Source organism: Girardinichthys multiradiatus, chromosome 6, assembly GCF_021462225.1.
Source record: "Girardinichthys multiradiatus isolate DD_20200921_A chromosome 6, DD_fGirMul_XY1, whole genome shotgun sequence".
NCBI classification, from domain to species: Eukaryota; Metazoa; Chordata; class Actinopteri; order Cyprinodontiformes; family Goodeidae; genus Girardinichthys; species Girardinichthys multiradiatus.
Genome location: NC_061799.1, coordinates 7,781,379 through 7,807,492, shown reverse-complemented (window position 1 = coordinate 7,807,492; position 26,114 = coordinate 7,781,379). Strand labels below are relative to the sequence as shown.

Below are 26,114 nucleotides of genomic sequence, written 5' to 3'. Positions count from 1 at the left end.
CAGAAACTCCAGAAGACTCAGGTGGAGGCCTCAACAATCTCCTGGATCAAAGACTACCTGACAAACAGACCACAGTTTGTGAGACTGAAGGGTTATGAGTCTAACCAGGTAGTCAGCAGCACAGGAGCACCACAGGGGACAGTACTCTCACCATTCCTTTTCACTCTGTACACCTCAGACTTCCAGTACAAAACAGACTCCTGTCATCTGCAGAAATACTCGGATGATTCTGCAGTAGTGGGGTGGATCAGAGATGGACAAGAAGCTGAGTACAGGAAGGTGGTGGACCGCTTTGTGGCATGGTGTGGAAACAATCATCTCATTTTGAACGTGACTAAAACAAAGGAGATGATTGTAGATTTGAAGAGAAACAGGAATACATCAAAAACTATTTCCATCATGGGAGAAGAAGTGGAGGTGGTGGAGGAGTATAAATACCTCAGTGTTCACCTGGACAACAGACTAGAGTGGAGATGCAACTGTGAAGCCATCTACAAGAAGGGACAGAGCAGACTGTACTTCTTGAGGAAGCTTAGGTCCTTTGCTGTTTGCAGCAAGATGCTGCAGATCTTCTATAAGTCTGTTGTGGAGAGTGTGATCTCTTCTACCATCATCTGCTGGGGAAGCAGCATCAGAACCAGGGACTTAAAAAAGCTCAACAAGCTGATAAAAAAGGCTGGTTCTGTTCTGGGGACTCCTCTGGAACCTCTGGAGATCATTGTGGAAAGAAGGATTCTTCATAAAATAAAGAACATTATGGAGAACCCTGAGCATCCTCTTCATGAGACTGTCCTACAACAACAGAGTGTCTTCAGTCAGAGGCTTCTTCAGATCTGCTGTAAGATGGAGCGCTACAGGAGATCCTTCCTGCTCACAGCCATCAGCATCTACAACGGCTCTTTGAAGAAACCTTCATAATGAGCTACAACAACATTTAATTTCCCTTTGGGATTAATAAAGTATTTTTGAATTGAATTTGAATTGAATTTGAATTGAATTGAAAGCTTCACACCTTGTCAATCTGTGCTACTCCATGCGTTACATTAACGCTCAGCTTGGACTCCTGCCATACTTGCACAATGATCACCTGCACTGTTGTACGGCTCTCGCACCAATACTGCTCTATATTTACTCTCACTTACATAAAACTGTGCACATATATTTATATTATATTGTAGATATGTTTATACTGTTTAAATTGTATTGTATTACACTGACTAAGCCAAAACAAATTCCTTGTATGTCCAAAAACGTACTTGGCAATAAAGCTTTTCTGATTCTGATTCTGATCTGTTACAAACACTATCTCATCACAGTTCTCTCAGGGCTGTGGTTACTGCTGCTGGGTGTGCTTGTTTTTCGACCACACATTATCCTTCTTCTTAATAAAATTGCTTGCAGCACCCGAAACAGCCAGCTTTTATAGACATGACGTTTGGTGGCTTTCTGTTTTTGTGGAGCGCGTCAACTCGCCAGCCATCCTCATAACAAAACATGTCTGTATTTATAGTATTTATTGCTCTTATGTAATAATCTAATTACCTAACAGACTAAAATATAGGTTTTCATTATCTGTAAACCATAATAATCAGTCTTAACTGAAATAAGGAGTTGATGTCTGGATTATCCATCAACTTACTTTATTTATGATTTGACTATTTATGTTTTGGCATTTGAGAAAATAATCCCTCAGGTAACCTGTGCTGCAAGTATCTGAAACACCTTTCAGGGAAGTGTAGAGTTTTGATGTTGGTTTGTGTTGCTGCAGGGATCGAGTGGTGGCCGTGTTTGTGCAGGGTCCTGCCTGGCAGTTTAAAGGCTGGCCATGGCTGCTGCCTGACGGATCGCCGGTCGACATTTTTGCCAAAAGTGAGTAAAAGACTCTGGATTACCATCACAGCTGTAGGGCTTCAACATGGTGGTTAAGTGGTAGCAATCACACACTGCTGACGTAGATTTTGGGTGTGCTGGAGAAGAATGTGATAGTTTCAGTTTAAATTAACTGCATGTTGTTTTTCTGACCAAACAGCTCCACCATGTTCTCTGAAACATATTCCCTCATGCAGTTTTTCCGTGAAGCTCCCTGTCACTGCAGTTTGCTCATTGTGTGCCTCTCTCCTGTCCAGTTCGAGCCTTCCATCTGAAATATGACGAGGCAAAGACGGACCCTAATGTGCAGAAATGGGATGTGACCGTCTTGGAGCTGAGCCGCCACAAGCGCCATCTTGACAGACCCGTCTTCTTACGCTTTTGGGAAACCCTCGACAGGTGTTTACTTTCCTGCATCTTTGATTTTTGACTTAATTTCTCAAAATGATTACTCTGCAAACTTACCTCTCCTTTATTTTCCTCTCTCTCTCTATATTTAGATACATGGTGAAACACAAATCTCACCTCCGGTTCTGAGCTCGGATCAGAGTTTCTCTCTGAAACTCCCTCAGATTGATTCCACAGCCTTCCAACTCTGCGCGGTTAACGTGTTTTCCAAGCAACCAAGCCATCCTCCAACATGAACCCTATTTTACCTGGAGGAGGGGGGGACAGAACATTGAACTTCAGTGATAACTCCTAAAGCATTGTTGAGTTTTTCCTTAGAACATGAGAAACGTCTTTATGGGGTTTTTCTGTTTCAGTTCCACACTTATTTTTTTCCAGGTAGTTAAACAGAAATACCAAATTATGATTGATGTAAGAGGCTATTGGCTGTGGAAGTCATTAAAAAACACGTTACTAAACAACACAGTTGATCAATAGGTTTCTGGTTTGCTTTGTTTAGACCGTGGTATTAAAGAAATTGTTGCTTTCGGCTCAGAACTGTTCAGATTGAGGAAAATAACTGGACACAAATGATGCAGAGCTACGTTAGAAGGCAGAGACTTTAATAACCTTTTGATTTAGTGTGGTTGTGGTCAGGATGTACATACATGATAAAACCTGGGAGAGCCAAGATCTTGGAGCAGAGAAAGCTACAGGTAAGTGATTTATGTTAGAAGCCTCTGCTCCGGCTCAGTGAACAACCTAAGTCGGTTCCTACTCCTTCTGTTCAGACCATCAGCACCTCTACTGGTCATGTAATGACTTTGTCTTTTTCTTTGTTGGTGTTGTGCTAGATGAGAAATGATTGCTTTAAGTCATCACATCAGAAGGGACGTTAAAGCCTTTGAGAAACACCTACTTGAATGTTATTGGCTGTGATGTACATGGATTTCTTTCACTTCAGTACTTAATAAAGACGATATCCCTTTTTCACTTGGTGAAACCATTTCATGAACATTTCTCATGTTTCAGTTTAAATAAAACAATTTTAAGATTGTCTTTTAATCAATATTCTCAGATCTTGGAGTTTGGTTTCATTACTGACCAGTATGAGATGAGAGTATGGAAAAAATATTTATATTTCCAGCATTTATTTGATGCGCCGTTGTCCTTCCATCATTCCTTTTTTTCTTCCTTGTGCCTTACTGACCTTCCTTGTGTCTTTTCTTCTTTTCTTGCTTGTGGGGTTTATTTTTTGAGTTCATCATGTCTTTCCTTCGTTGTGCTACCCCCTCTTTCCATCTTTGTCCTTCCTCATTCCCTCGTTATTCCTTCTTTTTGCCCATATTCTTCCTTATCATTACTTCCTTTCATTTTTATTTCTGTTTTTCCCTATCTTTACTTTATTCCCTCTTTGTCTTCCCTTTCTTCTGTATTTGCCCTTTTCTTTCTTTTATTCCTTGTTTTCTGTCTTATTTTTCTTGCCCCTCTTTACTACCCTGTGTGTGTTTACCTCTTTTTTGTATTCTTCATTCTTTTCCTCTCCTTTTCTGTCACCTCGTCTTATTTTTCTTCCTAGTGTCCTTCCTTGCTTGTGTCCTCTTTCATCTCTTGCAACTTACCTGCTTTCTTTCTTTGTGTTCTCCCTGCCTCCCTTTCTTGTGTCCTTAACATCTTGGTGTCCTGCCTACTCTAGAAATGTCTGCCATGTGTTCACAGTTAACTTTAGTTGTTATGTTTTAAAACAGATGTAAGTGGCTGAGAATTCTGGAAGGTTGAATCAGAAAAAGTCTGGAATTTTTTCATGAAAATGTAAAGGAATACAGTAATCTGATAATTAATGGTAAAGCTGATAGTTTATCACAAAACAAAGCTGCTTATTTGAGATTATTCAGCAGAGTAATGTGAAAAACTAAATGGATAAAACATGAATGAACTCAGAGTCATGTGACTGAAGATAGTCAAGTTTAGACTGGATTTCATAAAAAACATCAAACTTTCACAACAATGACTTCACTTTAACTTGTCTCCTATGACTTTAAAGAGTTGATATCTCACACCTAAGTGTGTTAGAGAGGAACCTTGCCAGGTGCTCGATCAAGCCTGCTGCACCCCTCCTGTATTTACAGTAAGCACGCTGCAACTGACATGTTCACCTTAGAGCAGAGAAAGCTGCAGGTGATTTATGTCAGAATCCTCGTCTGCTTTGCTCTGGCTCAGTAAACAACCTCAGCCAGCTGATGTCCCTTTTTTACTTGGGTGAGATACACGCTGCATCTAACATGCTGTTCACCTGCTACTCTTATTTCAGTAGGCCTCATACTAGGGTATTAAGGATAATCAAATGTTCCCAGAATAAGTCCATCTTTGTAAGGTGTCGGTAGGTTGATGCAACTCCAGCAGTTTTGAAAGAAACCCAAGTCATTTTTACACACTTCACCTTTATGAATCTGAGTGTAACCTATGGGGAAAATATATCCCCAAAAACTGCCCAGTATTTGTGTTTGGTTGTTGCAAACATTTTACAGTAAAATGTCCATATGTTGTTGTTTTTAACCAGACCATGTTTGTCTTTACCACTACTAACATTACTGCTCTTTGCTTGCGGTTAGATTTGAAAAACGAGTGAATAAAAGGGGTAAACCTGAAACCTAATATGGTGGATGCTTTGCTGCTTTGGTAGTATCCAGCTGAAGACATGACAGATGGCATCATGCCCATGGGCAGGACTTCTTGGTAAGGGGGAGCAATTAGATGTAGGTTGCTGTGGAGGCAGATTCTGCTGGGGTGGTGTAGGGCTTGATGCTACCCACAGGTGCTTCTGAAGGGGCAGTAGCATAGGCCTGACTAGACCTCGACATAAAGCTCTAGTAACTAGGCTGCTGAGCCTTCATCTCCTCCGGTAAGATCTCCTCATCTGTATGGATCTACTTGCTAGTTGCATCAATGGAGCGGAGGGTGGCTGGCTTACTGTATTTGGGGGTTTAGGCACAGTGCTTGTATAGAGGGATTAGTAGAAGAGGATGCAGAGGGCTGGGAGAGTTTCATGCTACACCTCATGACAGGCCCTGCTGGGGCGATGCGGCTCTGGAAAACGGGTTTAATAACAGCAGGCCGGTAGGATGGGTGTCATGATAGCCTGGCCAAGGTGACTGAAGAAGGCCAATTGGCAGATGTCCAGTGTAGCAGGTGATTTATTTACTAAAAATTGTGACCATAAAAAGATACTGACAAAAATCCAAACAAATATTTAGCAAGCAGGTTCTATATAACTAATGGAAGTAACCCAGACCTGAAAGGACAACCATCGTATCTTTCTGAGGACTCTGCATTGACTTCCATTGATTTTCATTCAGTTCTATATATTAAACCTGACCTGACCCCTAACCCTTTGACCATCTTCATAGGAGGCAAGTACATGTTGTGTGGGGTACTTAAACATAACATTGCACAACTAAACCGAACCAAAGTTAAGTCAACCAAAATTGATGTCAAGTGCACTCAGCTACACTGAGCTGGTTCTCTTCTGCTTAAATAGTGTCAGGCAAGTCAAACAAAATGGTCTCTGATGGAATATTCCAGATACCTGGTATGATTAAACATCACAATTATTTACTTATTGATGCTACATTTTAGTGTAACCATTAAATTATACAACAATATATACAAAGCTATGGCAAACAAACTCAAAAGTAACTTTAGCAAAGAATTCCTCTTTTCACTTTGTTCCTTCCGGTGAAATCAGCCTTCTACAGGAAGCTAGAAATACAGCAATTGAGGCGGTATTGTCTCCATTTGCTCCTGGAACACAGGTAGGTCAGGCAAGTTCATAACGGAAACTAAAATGCACAAATCAACTGCAAAAAAAATTTAATTTGAAAAATCCTTTAAGAATTAATTTAAACCACGATGTTATAGTGAATCTGTAAAGGTGCAAAACGAACAAACCCGGTTAGTAAATGTAAACAACCTCTAGGATGAGGTACAGCTAAATTAAAAAAAAAAAAACAAGAATGTTAATGTGTTGTCACCCACTTTATCACAATGGGTATTGGTCATGCTGCAGGGGTTTGGAGCAATGTGGGACACCCCTGGCCCTGGAGACATGTCAGGTGGCATCCAAGGCAATACTGGAGGTATGCAGTACATCATAGAAGGCATTCCTTTATACCCTGCAGAAGGGCGGTCCGTGTATCTTTTGGTCATTTGATTTTCCTTTTAGAAACGAATATTAAAAAACCGACGACACAAGTGGCCTTTTTTTCTGGAGCCGCTGGTGTTTTCAGCAAGAGCTCACTATGAGGTTCACGGTGAGGAGGAGGACACTTAATCAGCTTCAAATACCACAGCTCAACGTTTCATGCGAACACCTGCGTCTACTTCATGTCCAGCTGCGCAGCGGGTTCCCCCCAGAGCCACTGTTACTAAAACATGTCAAAGTAGTGATGTCAAAATGAGGCTTTTTGAAGCATAGAATCATTTTGAACCATTGTGTCATAAAGTGGTTCACAACCCGAAGGTTCATTCAATTCCCTTGGGTGACATCTACTGGTAGTAGTGATTATTGCACCAGATGAAGCGCTGCGAATGTGATGCACCTCTTGTGTAAATAATAGCACTTATGTATGTATAGATGCGTGTTGAACATATGTGTTTTTAGTAACCCATTAAAGATTAAAGAGTGATTAACTCTTGAAAAAATAATTTAAAAACAATGTGACCTGTAGGGGATTACAGATGAAAATTAGCCATTAGGTCAATTCTGGCTTCTTTAACTTGAATTGTCATTTGTTTTATAAAATTCCACTGTCCCATTTTAAATAAATGACCCAAAAAAATAAATGAAGTGAAAATTTTTGATTTGTCTTTCATATCCATCCAGGACTTATACAGGTCCTTCTCAAAATATTAGCATATTGTGATAAAGTTCATTATTTTCCATAATGTCATGATGAAAATTTAACATTCATATATTTTAGATTCATTGCACACTAACTGAAATATTTCCGGTCTTTTATTGTCTTAATACGGATGATTTTGGCATACAGCTCATGAAAACCCAAAATTCCTATCTCACAAAATTAGCATATTTCATCCGACCAATAAAAGAAAAGTGTTTTTAATACAAAAAACGTCAACCTTCAAATAATCATGTACAGTTATGCACTCAATACTTGGTCGGGAATCCTTTGGCAGAAATGACTGCTTCAATGCGGCGTGGCATGGAGGCAATCAGCCTGTGGCACTGCTGAGGTCTTATGGAGGCCCAGGATGCTTCGATAGCGGCCTTTAGCTCATCCAGAGTGTTGGGTCTTGAGTCTCTCAACGTTCTCTTCACAATATCCCACAGATTCTCTATGGGGTTCAGGTCAGGAGAGTTGGCAGGCCAATTGAGCACAGTGATACCATGGTCAGTAAACCATTTACCAGTGGTTTTGGCACTGTGAGCAGGTGCCAGGTCGTGCTGAAAAATGAAATCTTCATCTCCATAAAGCTTTTCAGCAGATGGAAGCATGAAGTGCTCCAAAATCTCCTGATAGCTAGCTGCATTGACCCTGCCCTTGATAAAACACAGTGGACCAACACCAGCAGCTGACACGGCACCCCAGACCATCACTGACTGTGGGTACTTGACACTGGACTTCTGGCATTTTGGCATTTCTTTCTCCCCAGTCTTCCTCCAGACTCTGGCACCTTGATTTCCGAATGACATGCAGAATTTGCTTTCATCCGAAAAAAGTACTTTGGACCACTGAGCAACAGTCCAGTGGTGCTTCTCTGTAGCCCAGGTCAGGCGCTTCTGCCGCTGTTTCTGGTTAAAAAGTGGCTTGACCTGGAGAATGCGGCACCTGTAGCCCATTTCCTGCACACGCCTGTGCACGGTGGCTCTGGATGTTTCTACTCCAGACTCAGTCCACTGCTTCCGCAGGTCCCCCAAGGTCTGGAATCGGCCCTTCTCCACAATCTTCCTCAGGGTCCGGTCACCTCTTCTCGTTGTGCAGCATTTTCTGCCACACTTTTTCCTTCCCACAGACTTCCCACTGAGGTGCCTTGATACAGCACTCTGGGAACAGCCTATTCGTTCAGAAATTTCTTTCTGTGTCTTACCCTCTTGCTTGAGGGTGTCAATAGTGGCCTTCTGGACAGCAGTCAGGTCGGCAGTCTTACCCATGATTGGGGTTTTGAGTGATGAACCAGGCTGGGAGTTTTAAAGGCCTCAGGAATCTTTTGCAGGTGTTTAGAGTTAACTCATTGATTCAGATGATTAGGTTCATAGCTCGTTTAGAGACCCTTTTAATGATATGCTAATTTTGTGAGATAGGAATTTTGGGTTTTCATGAGCTGTATGCCAAAATTATCCGTATTAAGACAATAAAAGACCTGAAATATTTCAGTTAGTGTGCAATGAATCTAAAATATATGAATGTTAAATTTTCATCATTACATTATGGAAAATAATGAACTTTATCACAATATGCTAATTTTTTGAGAAGGACCTGTACAGGTCTAGGGTCAGGAAAAGAGCTGCAAACATTTCTGCAGACCCCACACATCCTGCACATAAACTGTTCAGTTTTACCTTCTGGCCGTCGCTACAGAGCACTGTTCACTAAAACCAGCCGCCACAGAGAGTTTCTTCCCCAGGCTGTTTCTCTGATGAACATTTGTGTGTATATTGTTTATATGTATTTAAGGACATAAAGATATATGCAGAATATATCTTATAACGCAAAAACAAAAAAAAACCCAGAGAGCAAAGTGTTTGTTGTATGTACGAACCTGGCAATAAAGCTGATTCTGATTTATTCTTTGGGAGTGTGCTTGGTGTACCGAGTGTTTTTGGACATTGTGCTTGGTGTAATAAAAAGGGTGCTTATGTTACTTCAGGCGTTTTTATTCAAGAAAAGTAATTTCTGCACAGTAGAAGGGCTCAAATGGTTTTTTTTTTTTTTTTGAGACAATTTCTCCAGCTTTGGAAAATACTCTTTCACAGGGAATAGAGGAGGGTGATGTGACAAGGGACTGTATGACATTTAACTGTCATTCCTTCTAATTCTGCATATACAGGTCCTTCTCAAAATATTACCATATTGTGATAAAGTTCATTATTTTCCATAATGTAATGATGAAAATTTAACATTTATATATTTTAGATTCATTGCACACTAACTGAAATATTTCAGGTCTTTTATTGTTTTAATACGGATGATCTTGGCATACAGCTCATGAAAACCCAAAATTCCTATCTCACAAAATTAGCATATTTCATCCGACCAATAAAAGAAAAGTGTTTTTTATACAAAAAACGTCAACCTTCAAATAATCATGTACAGTTATGCACTCAATACTTGGTCGGGAATCCTTTGGCAGAAATGACTGCTTCAATGCGGCGTGGCATGGAGGCAATCAGCCTGTGGCACTGCTGAGGTCTTATGGAGGCCCAGGATGCTTCGATAACGGCCTTTAGCTCATCCAGAGTGTTGGGTCTTGAGTCTCTCAACGTTCTCTTCACAATATCCCACAGATTCTCTATGGGGTTCAGGTCAGGAGAGTTGGCAGGCCAATTGAGCACAGTGATACCATGGTCAGTAAACCATTTACCAGTGGTTTTGGCACTGTGAGCAGATGCCAGGTCGTGCTGAAAAAGGAAATCTTCATCTCCATAAAGCTTTTCAGCAGATGGAAGCATGAAGTGCTCCAAAATCTCCTGATAGTTAGCTGCATTGACCCTGCCCTTGATAAAACACAGTGGACCAACACCAGCAGCTGACACGGCACCCCAGACCATCACTGACTGTGGGTACTTGACACTGGACTTCTGGCATTTTGGCATTTCCTTTTCCCCAGTCTTCCTCCAGACTCTAGCACCTTGATTTCCAGTGACATGCAGAATTTGCTTTCATCCGAAAAAAGTACTTTGGACCACTGAGCAACAGTCCAGTGCTGCTTCTCTGTAGCCCAGGTCAGGCGCTTCTGCCGCTGTTTCTGGTTCAAAAGTGGCTTGACCTGGAGAATGCGGCACCTGTAGCCCATTTCCTGCACACGCCTGTGCACGGTGGCTCTGGATGTTTCTACTCCAGACTCAGTCCACTGCTTCCGCAGGTCTCCCAAGGTCTGGAATCGGCCCTTCTCCACAATCTTCCTCAGGGTCCGGTCACCTCTTCTCGTTGTGCAGCGTTTTCTGCCACACTTTTTCCTTCCCACAGACTTCCCACTGTGGTGCCTTGATACAGCACTTTGGGAACAGCCTATTTGTTCAGAAATGTCTTTCTGTGTCTTACCCTCTTGCTTGAGGGTGTCAATAGTGGCCTTCTGGACAGCAGTCAGGTCGGCAGTCTTACCCATGATTGGGGTTTTGAGTGATGAACCAGGCTGGGAGTTTTAAAGGCCTCAGGAATCTTTTGCAGGTGTTTAGAGTTAACTCGTTGATTCAGATGATTAGGTTCATAGCTCGTTTAGAGACCCTTTTAATGATATGCTAATTTTATGAGATAGGAATTTTGGGTTTTCATGAGCTGTATGCCAAAATCATCCGTATTAAGACAATAAAAGACCTGAAATATTTCAGTTAGTGTGCAATGAATCTAAAATATATGAATGTTAAATTTTCATCATTACATTATGGAAAATAATGAACTTTCTCACAATATGCTAATATTTTGAGAAGGACCTGTATATCTATGTTATGCTGACTTTGATTGGTGGCACGAGGCCGAGTGTTCTCTTGTTTGGCTCTATAATGCCTCAGCATTGATGACGTGTTATTATTATTATTATTATTATTATTATTATTATACGTCAGCAGCTGCGGGCAAAGCAAACACTGCACCTGTAAAACCAAGATAACAACCCGTTACTGCACCTCTTGCATGATACCATAACTATAACACTACTGCATAGTATAGGCTATAGGCTCTCTAATAAACACTTTGAATGTACATTACCTTATTAGGTGGCACCAAATTGAAATATTCCCACACTTGGGAACACTTCCTAGATGGTTGCTCCATGACAGAATAATCCACCAAAACTCTGTTCGTAACGTATAAAACGTGTAGAACGGGGATGTGAAGCAGGGTTTAAGCCATCTTAAATACACTGAATCGAGCCAAATGTTTGAAACTCCGCCAGTCAACTCGAAGCAGTCAGCTGACTCGGTCTGAATGAAGCAGTGAAGTGGTTCACACGTCATCGGGGACGTCACATGAAGCAAGCTCTGCCCCACTGCTTCACCAAAACTATCCTGTCGAGTTTGAAGCTTGGTTTGAAGCCTCGGTGTTAGAGGTAACATCACTATGTCAAAGGAAACTTCTTAAATGACGATGATACGATTTTTAATTTTAAAAGTACCAATTATAAAACTAGAATTAAATATAATTAGATATAATTGCAAAACACCTTCACATTTGATGATATGATCAACTCCAGTTGTCATTCTTTGTCTCCTTTGTAGTTGTATTGTAATAGTTAATACTACTTGTACATTTCATTTACATTATTATGCATATTTTAACAGTTCCGCCTGACTTTCATAACATCTGCCTAGAAAGTAGAGGTTTTGTTTTTGCAGTATCTGTCAGCGAGCTTATGCAAAACGTTATGAAAATATTCACTTGGAACTTTGTGTATTGTTTGGACCTAAGCCAATGAAGAGATGATTACATTCTCACGCCAGACAACCCAAAGATAGGCCTACTAAAAAAACAAGCTGAGCACATTTTATAGTAATTGATGGCGCAGTTGGCAGCACTGTTGCCTTGCAGCAAGAAGGTCCTGGGTACGACTCCCAGCCTGGGTTCTTTCTGGATGGAGTTTGCATGTTCTGTTGCATGTGTGTCTCTGTGTTGCCCTGCAATGGATTGGTGACCTGTCCAGGGTGTACCCTGCTTCTCACCCGTAGGCTGCTGGAGATGGGCTCTAGCCCCCACTGACCCACTATGGAATAAGTGGTATAGAAGATGAATGACCCCTACTTGGTCACAGTACTGCAAACAAAATGCATTAAAGATTCTTGTTGCACAAGAACTGGGCTTCCAGGAGTTAGATTTCTTTTATTTGTCCAAAGATTGAAATGCATTGCGGGTTTTTTTATCCTTACCTTTGTTGTTCAGACTATTGAAACTTTATTTGAAATCAGCACCTGTTTGTCAACCTAATGCTTCTGTATTTCAGTGGCTTCTTTAGTGTTTGGGACAAAATATTCATTTGGCTACCAATTTCACCAACTGTTTCTGCTATGTTGGGACCACAGAGCCATGGGTTTTCAACACTAAAACTCCGGTACATACTTTCCTGAAACCTTTCAAAATAAAGTGCATTAACCTTCTTCCAGCACAGCCAGGAAAGGGGGTAACTGCGGACTTCCTGTGGCGCCAATACCCAAATAAAAGCCCCACCTTTCCACAAGTCTTTCTCTTCCATACGGCCTGCCAGAGGGACCGGTCAGGAGGGAACACAGCGCGCTGAATGTCTTTTGCTGGCAAAAAGACATAAATTCAACTGGATCCAAGGACCGATCACCGATCATTTGCAAAAGTTAAGTAGAATGAAATACTGTCTGTGTATCCGGTATTTTCATTCATGAACGGAGAAATTAAGGTGTAAGAGTTGCTTACATTTTCTCTTCGAGGCCCCACAGAAGCAAACGGTGTTCCGAGAGAAGCCGGTGGAGAAGCTGTTTCGACAAGCCGAGTCTGGAGGGAAGACGACGGCAGCAACCGTGTTTACGGTAACGAACAGGTGGTCACCTTCTGATCGGGAGAAACTGAGGAAGTTAGCGGGAAGCTAACCTTTGTTCACAGAACAAACGCACCTTCGGATCGGAAGAAACTGAAGAAGTTAGCGGGAAGCTAACTCTTTGTTCACGACGGATATCTTCTTCAAACTTCGACTTGGGACGACATTCCCTCAACAGGTTCAGAGGTTGGGTTTTGGGCAGATTAACAGATTGGTTTAGGATGAAATGATCTAAACGTTTTCATGTTATGAAGTTTGTTTTGTGGAACTCGGCTATCTTGGTGCTAGCATGCTACCTGTAGCACCCAGGCCGGTTCGTGTTCTTTGTATGTTTTAAAGCTAAGATCAACTTTATTTAAAGGATGGTTTTAACCAGAACATTGCTCATAACGCGCCGTCAGCGCTTATGCATTTTAACCCTGGTATTTTAAAGGTATGTGTTGATTCTGGCGCTAAGCTATCTCTAGCTTAGCACTTTAGCTAGCTTCTTTGTTAGCCCAACGGCCAGCCGGTAAGAACACGTGTGCTAGCATTAAGGCTAGTCAACAGAAAGGTTGTTAGTTTTCAAGCTAGTGAATAATAGTCCCTGAACATCATTTGCTAGAGTTGATAACTACAGGGGTTGGACAATGAAACTGAAACACCTGGTTTTAGACCACAATACTTTATTAGTATGGTGTAGGGCCTCTTTTTGCAGCAAATACAGCGTCAATTCCTCTTGGGAATGACATACAAGTCCTGCACAGTGGTCAGAGGGATTTTAAGCCATTCTTCTTGCAGGATAGTGGCCAGGTCACTACGTGATACTGGTGGAGGAAAACGTTTCCTGACTCGCTCCTCCAAAACACCCCAATGTGGCTCAATAATATTTAGATCTGGTGACTGTGCAGGCCATGGGAGATGTTCAACTTCACTTTCATGTTCATCAAACCAATCTTTCACCAGTCTTGCTGTGTGTATCGGTGCACCGCCTTTAGGATACAATGTTTGAGCCATTGGATGCACATGGTCCTCAAGAATGGTTCGGTAGTCCTTGGCAGTGACGCGCCCATCTAGCACAAGTATTGGGCCAAGGGAATGCCATGATATGGCAGCCCAAACCATCACTGATCCACCCCCATGCTTCACTCTGGGCATGCAACAGTCTGGGTGGTACGCTTCTTTGGGGCTTCTCCACACCATAACTCTCCCGGATGTGGGGGAAAACAGTAAAGGTGGACTCATCAGAGAACAATACATGTTTCACATTGTCCACAGCCCAAGATTTGCACTCCTTGCACCATTGAAACCGATGTTTGGCATTGGCATGATTGACCAAAGGTTTGGCTATAGCAGCCCGGCCGTGTATATTGACCCTGTGGAGCTTCCGACGGACAGTTCTGGTGGAAATAGGAGAGTTGAGGTGCACATTTAATTCTGCCATGATTTGGGCAGCCGTGGTTTTATGTTTTTTGGATACAATCCGGGTTAGCACCCGAACATCCCTTTCAGACACCTTCCTCTTGCGTCCACAGTTAATCCTGTTGGATGTGGTTCATCCTTCTTGGTGGTATGCTGACATTACCCTGGATACCGTGGCTCTTGATACATCACAAAGACTTGCTGTTTTGGTCACAGATGCGCCAGCAAGACGTGCACCAACAATTTGTCTTCTTTTGAACTCTGGTATGTCCCCCATAATGTTGTGTGCATTTCAATATTTTGAGCAAAACTGTGCTCTTACCCTGCTAATTGAACCTTCACACTCTGCTCTTAATGGTGCAATGTGCAATCAATGAAGACTGGCTACCAGGCTGGTCCAATTTAGCCATGAAACCTCCCACACTAAAATGACAGGTGTTTCAGTTTCATTGTCCAACCCCTGTAAGTAAACACCATTAAGCCCCATTTCTCCAGAAAGATTTGGCTCTTTTCCAAAATACTCAATAATATTTCTTCAAATATTATTTTAATAAATGAAGGCAGCTAATTAGACACCGTTGAGAATTAGTCATCCAGGGGGTTGGTTTTATTCAGCAGATCATTATTTAAAACATTATTTTATTAAAATAATATTTAATCTGATCTTGCATTGTGAAGGGTTGTCTAAAGGTTGCTGATTATTTTCTAAGTTAGTTCCAAAACTAACTTAACTTCACTTCCAGATTCTTCAAGATAATCCTTGGTTCTCAAACATAAACATTGCATGGTAATGTTGCATCACTCTTTTTGGTCATGATTTCTAATCATCTTTAATCAACTTGTTTATATTGTACATAGTCCATTATTCTTTAATTCTGCTTGGTAGTTTAGTTGGATTGTTTTAGCAAAGTAAAGAGTTTGTTGATTGAAATATGTTTGACTTTGAGTTGACTTATTTTTGTTAATAAATTATTGTATTTTAAGAAATTGTGTGAATTCATTCCATATGTGTGCAGAGTTTATGCTGTTCAATAATGCCAGAGCTCGTCTCACACCTTTCTATTCTGTCCTAATACCATCGCCGTAATGGGGCTGGTATTCACAGGACAATCCTTAACAGACCAGAATATTATTTGGTAAAATATTAATAATGAAATATTAATATTAAATAATATTCTCAGATTCATATTTACAACAGCTATGAATCAGAAAAAGGCAGACCCAAGATTCAGCCAGACAGTACTGAAAGTTTAAAAGGTTTATTCAGCCACAGGAAAACGTCACACAGGTAACACTCCTCACAGCTTCCAGGAATCACTGAGGCAGAAAGAGGGATTAGTGACTTGTAGTCTCTCCAGATTTTGCAGGGATCAGAAAAGTCACTAACCTGCTTTTGTCTTGAGTCGGGGCTCCACGAAGGGCTTAACCTGAGAAACGTGGAACGTGGGGTGAATCCTCATGGAGTTGGGTAATCTCAGCCGTACAGCGACAGGGTTGATGATCTTGGAGATTGGGAAAGGTCCAACAAATCGGGCTGCCAATTTCCGGGATTCTATCCTTAATGGAATGTCCTTGGCGGAGAGCCAAACTTTCTGCCCCACCTGGTACTTAGGGGCAGGGATCCGTCTCCGGTTGGCCGTTCTTGACTGAACCAGTGATATTCTGATCATCGACCTCATGGCCTTTCTCCATATTCTTTGGCACCTTAGAGCAGCCGCTTGGGCGGACGGAACATTAGCCTCTCTCTCCTGAACCGAAAACATGGGTGGCTGGAAACCAAACACAACATGAAAAGGGGACAAACCAGTGGCACTTAATTGCATAGAGTTCATGGCGTATTCAACTCAGGGCAAATTTTGTGACCACTTGGTCGGGTCAGACTCACATAATATACGAAGTTTGGTTTCAGCTTCTTGGTTGGCTCTCTCGGTTTGGCCATCAGACTGAGGATGAAACCCTGAAGAGAGACTAACAGAAATTCCCAACAAAGAACAAAACTCCTTCCAAAAACGTGACACAAACTGGGGTCCTCTATCGGAAACAATGTCATTAGGGATTCCATGGAGCCTGAAAACTTCTCGGGTCAATATCTCACCCATCTCCTTTGCAGATGGAAGCTTCTCCAAGGGCACCAGATGAACCATCTTTGAAAATCTGTCAATTATGGTTAGTAGTACAGAGTGACCATTTGAAACCGGTAGACCTGTCACAAAATCCATTGCAATGTGCGACCATGGGCGAGGGGGAATGAGCAATGGGCGCAACAACCCCGCAGGGGGGCGACGAGAAGGCTTGGCTCGACAACATTGAGTGTATTCAGAAACAAAGTCTTTGACATCCTTGACCATCGATGGCCACCAAAACTGAGACTGAACTGTCTGAATAGTTCTGCTGATTCCAGGATGACAAACGAGGCGAGAGCAATGACAAGACTCCAGTACCTTTGGCACAAGGCGTTCAGGAACAAAACAGCGGTCCGGTGGGCATGATGGTGGGATAGGCAGATCCCTAATGGCCTCCTGGACCTCTCTTTCCACCTCAACTCGGGATACAGACAACCTGACGGTTTCAGGAAGGATAAACTCCTCTTCACCCGCAGAATCTCAGTCTGCGGGTGAAGAGGAGCTTTTGAATCCGGGATAGAGCGTCAGGTTTGCCATTTTTACTCCCTGGCCTGTAAGACATTTCTTAGATCCAGTTTAGAAAATATCTTGGCTCCCTGGATCTGATCAAAAGCTGTGTTCAGGAGTCGTAAGGGGTATCTATTTTTAACTGTTATCTCATTAAGGCCTCTATAATCAATGCATGGTCTCAACGAACCATCCTTCTTCCCAACAAAAAAGAAACCAGCACCTGCAGGAGAGGAAGAAGGTGGAATGTGCCCTGCCTTTAATGCCTCATCAACATAATTCTTTATGGCCCTGTGCTCTGGACCAGACAATGAATAGGTTCTGCCTTTAGGGGGTGATGTGCCAGGAAGCAAATCAATAGCACAATCATATGGTCTGTGGGGTGGCAGAGCTGTGGCCTTGATTTTATTAAATACTTCCTTTAAATCATGGTATTCTTGCGGTACCTTGGATAAATGTGAAGGTTGTGTTTCTGCAACCAGGAGGCCCCTAGGACCACAGGAAGTTCAGGTGAATTAATGATCATAAAAGTTACTTTTTCTTGATGATTACCTCCAACTGTTAAGGTAATCTCCTCCGTCCTGAGATGTGAATTGTTCATGCTGTGACCATCCAAAGCTAGCACGTTTCTTGTGTCAGCTGACGGAATGAGCTTTATGTTGTTCTTATTTGCGAAAGTTTCATCCATGAATTCAGTGTCTGCTCCTGAATCAATAAACACGGCCCCCTGGAGAGACAAAGAAGAGGTTTGAAAACGAGCAGGAAACAAGAAGGAGGAGGCAGTTAGCTGACTTTGGCTCAGTAGAGACCTCCCTTCCTCTGCTGAGCCTGTCCTTTTAATGGACACCTGAGTGCTAAATGTCCCTTCTCTCCACAATAAAAACAGAGCTTGAATCTTTTCCGACAATCTTTCTCCTCAGGGGTAATCTTGGTTCTGCCCAACTGCATGGGCTCACATTTCTCATTTTCCTCAGTGAGAGGTGACCGGCTCCTTCTCTCATTCCGGTGTGCGGAACCCTGAGTTAATGATGAGCGACCCTCCTCATGTCGCTTCTCCCTCCTTCTCTCTGCCAGTCGAATATCAATGCGAGCAGGCAGATCCTCGACTTGTTTCAGGGAAGAGGGGTAGTCACGGGTCGCGAACTCATCCTTGATGTCTGCGTTTAGTCCTTTCATGAATGCATCCATCTGTGCTGCCTCATTCCAATGGCTCTCTGCGGCCAACAAATGAAAGTCAATTATATAGGACGAGACAGGCTGGTCACCCTGTTTGAGGGACAGTAATCCTCTTGCGGCCTCATGACTTGGAATAATTGGGTCAAAAACTCAAAAGAGTTCCTTAGAAAAAGTTTCATAGAAGTTACAAGATGTAGACCTGGTTTGCCATTCAGCAGTCCCCCACTGCTTCACCCTTCCTGCCAGCAGAGATATAACAAAAGCCACCTTGGAACGTTCAGTGGGAAAGGATGACAGCTGAAGCTCAAAATGAATTTCACACTGAGTTAGGAAAGCTCGACATTGGTCTGAGTCTCCCCTGAACATCTCAGGAGGAGAGAGGCGTGGCTCCCTTACCTCTGCTGTTGTCCGTGTTACTTGGGCGTGGTTTCTTTGTGATGGTGGCGGCTCAGAGACAAGGTTGATAGTACGTAATGTGGAAATTATTTCCTCCAAGCCGGAACCCAGGAAAGGGTCTCATCAACATGGGTGCGCCACTGTTGTGTTGGCAATGGGTCCATTTTTGGCCAGATTTTTCTGCTATGAATCAGAAAAAGGCGGACCCAAGATTCAGCCAGACACAGTACTGAAAGTTTAAAAGGTTTATTCAGCCACAGGAAAACGTCACACAGGTAACACTCCTCACAGCTTCCAGGAATCACTGAGGCAGAAAGAGGGATTAGTGACTTGTAGTCTCTCCAGATTTTGCAGGGATCAGAAAAGTCACTAACCTGCTTTTGTCTTGAGTGGAACTTGAAACCCAGAGGGGAAACCTCAGTGGGCAGCAGGCGGTGATCTCCGCAGCTCAGGTAAGAAGTGACTCCAGGCTGAATAATCCGAGGGCTAGGCTGGCTCAATAATCCAAGGACAAAAACAGGGTCAATGATCGGAACAAGAGGCGTCAGGCAAGGGGCAGGCAGAGGCATAAACCAGATGCAGGAAACAAGGTCGACAACCAAAATCCAAATAGTTCAACAGGGAGCAGGCAGAGGCATAAATCCAAAAGGCAAGGCAAGGTCAAGAACAATGATCAGACAGGAAGGAACGCTGGATATCTACTCACACGATGGCTTTCAAATATCTGGCACCGTCTGCTTGTCAGAGTCAGTATATATCAGGGAAGACACAGGTGCTTGGCATTCCACAGATTGCACTGCACAGCAGCAGCCACCAGGTGCATCTAATCTGCTGATTGCAGCCAGGAGACTGGGTACAGTTTCTCCATACAGCACCTACTTCTTTTTTTCTGCAGAGCTCATTGGCGATCTTGTCACGTACATGACCACATCCGGTCTCGACATATGAACAAACGGTCCTTTTTTGTTTCTATTTTAAAGTGATTTTTTGTTTTTGTTATACGAAAAACAAAACAAAACTCAAATCATTAAAAAAATTTTGCTCATGCTTTTTTGAAAACTGAAAAAGAAAAACGCTTTGTATTTTGATTTTAGTATTTTAAAACAAAAATGAAATAGCCACTTTTTTGGTTTTTTAATATCCGTTTCTAAAATCAAATGACCCGGACATAGGAGGTATCCCAGGTTTTGTGAATGGTGCAACATACCCTGCCTGAGGCTGACAGCAGATGTCAGACTGATGTTTCCTGCCTCATCATTGTGTTATGATTTGGGGTTGTTTGGTTTGTGGTTTCTGGTTTTTTCTTACGTTTTTCACAGTTAAGGTTTTGACTTGTTCTTTTGTTTATTCTTCTTCTTCTTCTTCTTAGATTTTGAATCATGCTTCTGTTTTTCCTGGTCATGCTTTAGCTTTGTCGTATTGTTCATGTTTTGTCAAGTTTGGTTTTCGGATCTGGTTATGCTTTTGCTTCATGTTTTTTTCTAGTTTCTGTTAGTTTATGTTCAAAAGTCTCTGTTTTTGCCGCAGCCACGTTTTGTTCTGTCTGTCAATTAAGTTTATCAGGTTCACCTGTCCAAGTTAATCTGTCTCCTTGCTCCACCTGGTTTTCACTCCATATATACACACCTGTTCAGTTAGTCATCGCGGAAACATTTTTCATGCTCATGTCAAGTTTTCATGCTCAAGTCTTGTTTTTTGATCATGCCATGCCTGTCTTGCCTGCCTGTTTGTTTTGTTCCTGCCTCCTATAGTGAGTGAGTTTTTTTTGTTATTAAATCTTTTACACTTACCATCATGCTGCCTTCTGGTCTGCATTCTGGGGTCTTATATCTGGCAAACCATAACAGAATGTTTCCGCCAACCACGGACCCCGCGGTCACGCAGAAGGCAGACACCTCGGATTGCTGGGTTCAGCGTCAGAAGGAGGAGGCTATGAGCAATCTGCCGACCAACCTGGAGGTTGTGCCCTCTCAACTTCTGCTGGAGGAGATGGAACTCGCACCTGCTGGTCCTGGGTCTGGCCGCGATGCGGTGGACCTCTTTACCTTCCTGTCGGGAGGCGGAGAAGTCACTGCGCCGGTCTGCAGGGCTGTCTGTGCCGCAGTCGGCTTACGGTGGATCCGGGTTGGCGATTCCATGTCCGGGGACAGGTCCTGGTCGTTGCCGTTCTCCGCCTGCTCCCCTGGCTGCTCACTCTGGTCCGGCAGTGAAGCCCTCGCCCTCCTCTCGCCGCAAGAGACGTCGGCGCGGAGCGCCTTCCTGTGGTTCAGCTGCCGAGGAGGTGGTTTCCCAGCCAGCCGACGTGAAGGCTGCGGCAAGTAAACCCGCATCTTCGTCTGCCACAGCACTGTCTGCCAGGCTCGCTGCACCTCCGCCCATGCCGTCTGCGCTCGCTCCAGCCCGGTGTTCTGAGGCAACACCTGACGAGCTGAAGCAGCGCTTGAGGTTCTACGCACACCAGATAAAAAGCTTCAGGAAGACCAGCCTCATGTATTCCTCTCCTGAGTTGATGGACAGAATCAGGCAGATGGAGAGGGATTATGAGGCTGCAGTCAGGCAGTTTTACTGCCGTCCACCTCCTTCCACGCCAGGACTCCAGGGAGTTGCTGCTGCTGTAGAGCAGCCCACGCCAGGACTCCAGCCTGACACACCACAGCCTGACTCCAGGCCAGACACACCACAGCCTGACTCCAGGCCGGACCCTAAATCAGCCTCAACCCCCTGCACACGTCGCAGAGGACGTCGTAAAAGGGACACCCCGGCTCAAGTCATCGGGGGCCCCGGCGACGCCTCTGCTCACGCCACTGAGGGTCTCAGCGACGCCTCAGCCTCTGTTCACGTCACTGAGGGTCCCGCTGACGCCTCAGCTCCTGTTCCTGAAGGGTTCAAGGAGCAACTTGCCCTCGTTCTGGCCTCTGAACCCTGCGACGAGGGGTTCGAGGAGGAAGTGCCGCCGAACCCTGTTCCTGAGGGGTTTAAGGAACGTTTTGTCCTTGTTCTGGCTTCTGAACCCAGAGATGAGGGGTTCGAGGAGGAAGCGCCATTGAACCCTGTTCATGAGGGGTTCAAGGAACAGTTTGTCCTCGTTCTGGCCTTTGAACCCAGAGACGAGGGTTTGCCAGGCTCTGCTTCAGCCTCTGAGGGTTCACCAGGCTCTGCTTCAGCCTCTGAGGGTTCACCAGGCTCTGCTTCAGCCTCTGAGGTTTTGCCAGGCTCTGCTTCAGCCTCCGAGGGTTTGCCTGGCTCTGCTTCAGCCTCCGAGGGTTTGCCTGGCTCTGCTTCAGCGTCCGAGGGTTTGCCAGGCTCTGCTTCAGCCTCCGAGGGTTCGCCAGGCTCTGCTTCAGCCTCTGAGGGTCCACCAGGCTCTGCTTCAGCCTCCGAGGGTTCGCCAGGCTCTGCTTCAGCCTCCGAGGGTTCGCCAGGCTCTGCTTCAGCCTCCGAGGGTCCGCCAGGCTCTGCTTCAGCCTCCGAGGGTTTGCCAGGCTCCACGCTTCCAGAGTTCCACAGAGTTTCCGGGGGGTCCTCTACTCTTCTTGGTCGCCCGCCGGAACTATGTGCCTGCTGGGGATGACCTCCTGGTCGCCCGCCGGAACTCTGTGCCTGCTGGGGACAACCTACTGGTCGCCCGCCGGAACTCTGTTTTTGTTTCTGAATCTGAGCAGAAAGTATATCCCTAAACACTTCAGAATTCATCCGGCTGCTTGTGTCTTTTGTCACATCATCAATAAACACAATTGACCCAGTGCCATTGGGAGCCATGCATGCCCATGCCATCACACTGCCTCCACCATGTTTTACAGAAGATGTGGTGTGCTTTGGATCAAGAGCTGTTCCAACTCTTCTGCAAACTTTCTTCTTCCCATCATTCTGGTAAAGGTTGATCTTAGTCTCATCTGTCCAAAGAATGCTGTTCTAGAACTGGGCTGGGTTCTTCAGGTGTTTTTTGGCAAAGTCAATTCTGGCCTTTTTATTTTTGAGGCTGATTAATGGTTTGCACCTTGTGGTGAATCCTGTGTATTTACTCTCATAAAGTCTTCTCCTTATGGTAGACTTAGATACTGACACACCTACTTCCTGGAGAGTGTTCTTCACTTGAGTGGATTTTATGAAGGGGTTTTTCTTCACCATAGAAAGGATTCTGTGATCATCAACCACTGGTGTCTTCCGTGAACGTCCAGGCCTTTTTGAGTTCCCTAGCTCACCAGTGCTCCTTTTTTTTCAGAATGTACAAAACTGTTGATTTGGCCACTCCTAACATTTGTGCTATTTCTCTGATGGATTTCTTCTTTTTTTCAGCCTCAGGGTGGTTTGTTTCACCTCCATTGAGAGCTACTTTGACCGCATGTTGTGTGTTCACAGCAACAGCTTCCAAATGCAAACGCCACACCTGGAATCAACTCCAGACCTTTTAACTGCCTAACTGATGACATGTTAATAAGGGAAGAGCCCATGCAGCCTTGTTATTTTTTTATTTTTTGCAGCCTTCTGAATCAACTGTCCAATTACTTTTGATCCCTTAAAAGAGAGGTGGCTATGTATTAAAGAGCTGTAATTCTAAAACCCTTGCTCCAGTTTGGATGTGAATACTCTCAATTTACAGCTGTCAGTACAGAGTCTGCACTTGAAGCCCATATTGATTATATAATTGTATCCAGAATATGTTTTCGTAAACAGCTAAAATAACAAAACGTGTGTCACTGTCAAAATATCTCTTGGCCTAACTGTATATTACCTTGTTTAAAATTGGTTGAAACAATTTGAAGTATTTGTTTTGATTTAATATTTATCACTGTCTGTACAACTATCTACACTGTAGTGTTTATCTGACTTATAAGATGTTATCTGTGGTATGGGACCGTTTGGTCACCATTTGGTCTGCTCATTATTCTGACTCTAAAAGTAAGATACCTCTGCATTCTCAGTGACTCCCAACAGAGACATGGGGATTCGCACTGGCTGCCTGGATGGAATAGCATCAAATGGCCCCCATCCCATGATGTTTTCCTTAACTCTCTTCCAGAGTCTGCCGAAGTCACAAACTGCTGCAGAGGCTTAACCACCTGTCTTTATCTTTGGTTTTCTGTTTGTGTATAAAAAGGAAGTGAACAAAGTTCAATCTGGTCATACTGCTACCCAGTTGTACCAAAGATGCAAACTTTGCAACTCTGTGGTGACACATCTCATTGTTTTTGTTAATTGTGCAGAGCAATCAGATCCACATTAATTCACTTCCAAGAGCTATGCTTGCTTACAGAGTCTATAAAAAAAAAAAAACATTTTCACTTTATTTAGATTTTGCATCACAATATTTCACAAACTGGAGTGGCCTGCAGGGAAAGGCGGCCAGCTGGGGTGGGTTTGCTTGTTGCCCCCCAGCTCAGCCGTCTCATGTTGGGGTTTACCCCAGTGGATGAAAGGGTCAAATCCCTGCACCTTTGGGTTCGGGACAGGTCTCTGACTGTCGTTTTGGCCTTGGCGAGCTTCTTGGTGTCCCTTTCAGGGGTGCTGCATAGTGCCCCTCCCGGGGACTGTTATTCTGCTGGGGGACTTTAATGCCCACGTGGGAAATAGCAGTGACACCTGGAGAGGCGTGATTGGAAAGAATGGCCTACCTGATCTGAATCCTAGTGGAGTTTCATTATTGGACTTATGTGCTAGTCACGGATTGTCCATAATGAACACTATGTTCAAGCAAAAGGGTGTTTATTAGTGCCCTTAGCACCAGGACACCCTAGGCAAGAGGTCAATGATCGACTTTGTGGTCGTGTCTTCACACCTTTAGGCCGCATGTTTTGGACACTCGGGTGAAGAGAGGGGCTGAGCTGTCCACTGATGACCACCTGGTGGTGAATTGGATCCACTAGAAGAGAATAAAGCCGGACTGACTTGGCAGGCCCAAGCGCATAGTGAAGGTCTGCTGGGAACATCTGGCGTAGCCCTCGGCCAGGGACGTATTCAACTCCCATCTCCGGGAGAGCTTTGACCAGTTTCCGGGGGAGGTTGGAAACATAGAGTCCAAGTGGACCATTTTCTCTGCGTCTATTGTTGATGCTGCCGCCCGTAGCTGTGGCTGTAAGGTCTGTGGTGCCTGTTGCGGTGGCAATCACCGAACCCGGTGGTGGACACCAGCAGTAAGGGATGCTGTCAAGCTGAAGAAGGAGTCAGTCCTATCGGCTGTGGATGGCTTGTGGGACTCTTGAGAGGGCTGACGGGTACCTTGAGGCCAAGCAAGCCACGGCACGGGCTGTGGCAGAGGCAAAACTCGGGCCCGGGAGGATTCTGGTGAGTCCATGGAGAAGAACTACTGGTTGGCCTCGAAGCGATTCTGGTGTGCCTCAGGAGGGGGAAGCAGTGCTTCGCCAACACTGTTTACAGTGGGGTTGGGGAGCATGACCTCGACTGGGGATATTATCGGGCGGTGGAAGGAGTACTTCGAGGATCTCCTCAATCCTGCTGTCACGCCTTCCCTGGTGGAAGCAGAGACTGGGGACTCGGAGTTGGACTCTTTCATCACCCAGGCTGAAGTCGCCAATGTGGTTAAAAAGCTCCACGGTGGGAAGGCTTCGGGGGTGGATGAGATCTGCCCTGAGTACCTCAAGTCTCTAGATGTTGTGGGGCTGTCATGGTTGACACGTCTCTTTAACGTTGCGTGGCAGTCGGGGACACTGCCTCTGGACTGGTGGTGGTCCCCCTTCAGAAGAAGTGTGACCGGAGGGTGTGTTCCAACTATAGAGGGATCACACTACTCAGCCTCCCTGGTAAGGCCTATGACAGGGTATTGTAGAGGAGAGTCCGGCCGATAGTCGAACCTCGGCTTCAGGAGGAGCAGTGTGGTTTTCATCCTAGCCGTGGAACACTGGACCGACTCTACACCCTCTGCAGGGTGCGCGAGGTTTCATGGGAGTTCACCCAACCGGTCCACATGTGTTTTGTGGACTTGGAGAAGGCATTTGACTGTGTCCCTCATGGTGCCCTGTGGGGGGTGCTCCAGGAGTATAGAGTTGGGGGCCCTTTATGAGGGGCCATCCGGTCTCTGTACAAGCGGAGCAGAAGTTTGGTCCGCATTGCCGGCATTAAGTCAAACCTGTTCCCGGTGCATATTGGACTCCGGCAGGACTGCCCTTTGTCAGCGGTTCTGTTCATAACTTTAATGGAGAGGATTTCTAGATGCAGCCAAGGACCGGAGGGGGTCTGGTATGGGGACCTGTGGATATTGTCTCTTCTTTTTGCAGATGACGTGGTCCTGCTGGTCCCCTCCAGCCAAGACCTACAGCATGCACTGAGGCGGTTCGCAGCCGAGTGTGAAGCGGCTGGGATGAAGATCAGCTTGTCCTCTTCAGGTTGGAGGGGAGTTCTTGCCTCAAGTGGAGGAGTTCAAGTATCTTGGGGTCTTGTTCACGAGTGAGGGGAGAATGGAGCGGGAGATCAACAGACGGGTCGGTGCGGCTGCCGCAGTAAAATTTTGCCGGTCCATTGTGGTAAAGAGAGAGCTGAGCCGAAAAGCCTCCCCAGACACCT

At 44.5% G+C, this 26,114-nt stretch overlaps 1 protein-coding gene across 1 annotated transcript in view; it reads left to right on the top strand.

The window, feature by feature from the left end:
* cdc73 (cell division cycle 73, Paf1/RNA polymerase II complex component, homolog (S. cerevisiae)) overlaps nt 1-3,249 on the top strand; it is a 35,951-nt gene extending 32,702 nt beyond the window's left edge. The window contains exons 15-17 of the mRNA XM_047368317.1: nt 1,769-1,869; nt 2,127-2,268; nt 2,370-3,249. Coding sequence (XP_047224273.1) covers nt 1,769-1,869; nt 2,127-2,268; nt 2,370-2,406 — 280 coding nt within the window. The 3' untranslated portion in view covers nt 2,407-3,249. The remainder of the gene's footprint in view (nt 1-1,768; nt 1,870-2,126; nt 2,269-2,369) is intronic.
* The last annotated feature ends 22,865 nt before the right edge of the window (nt 3,250-26,114 follow it).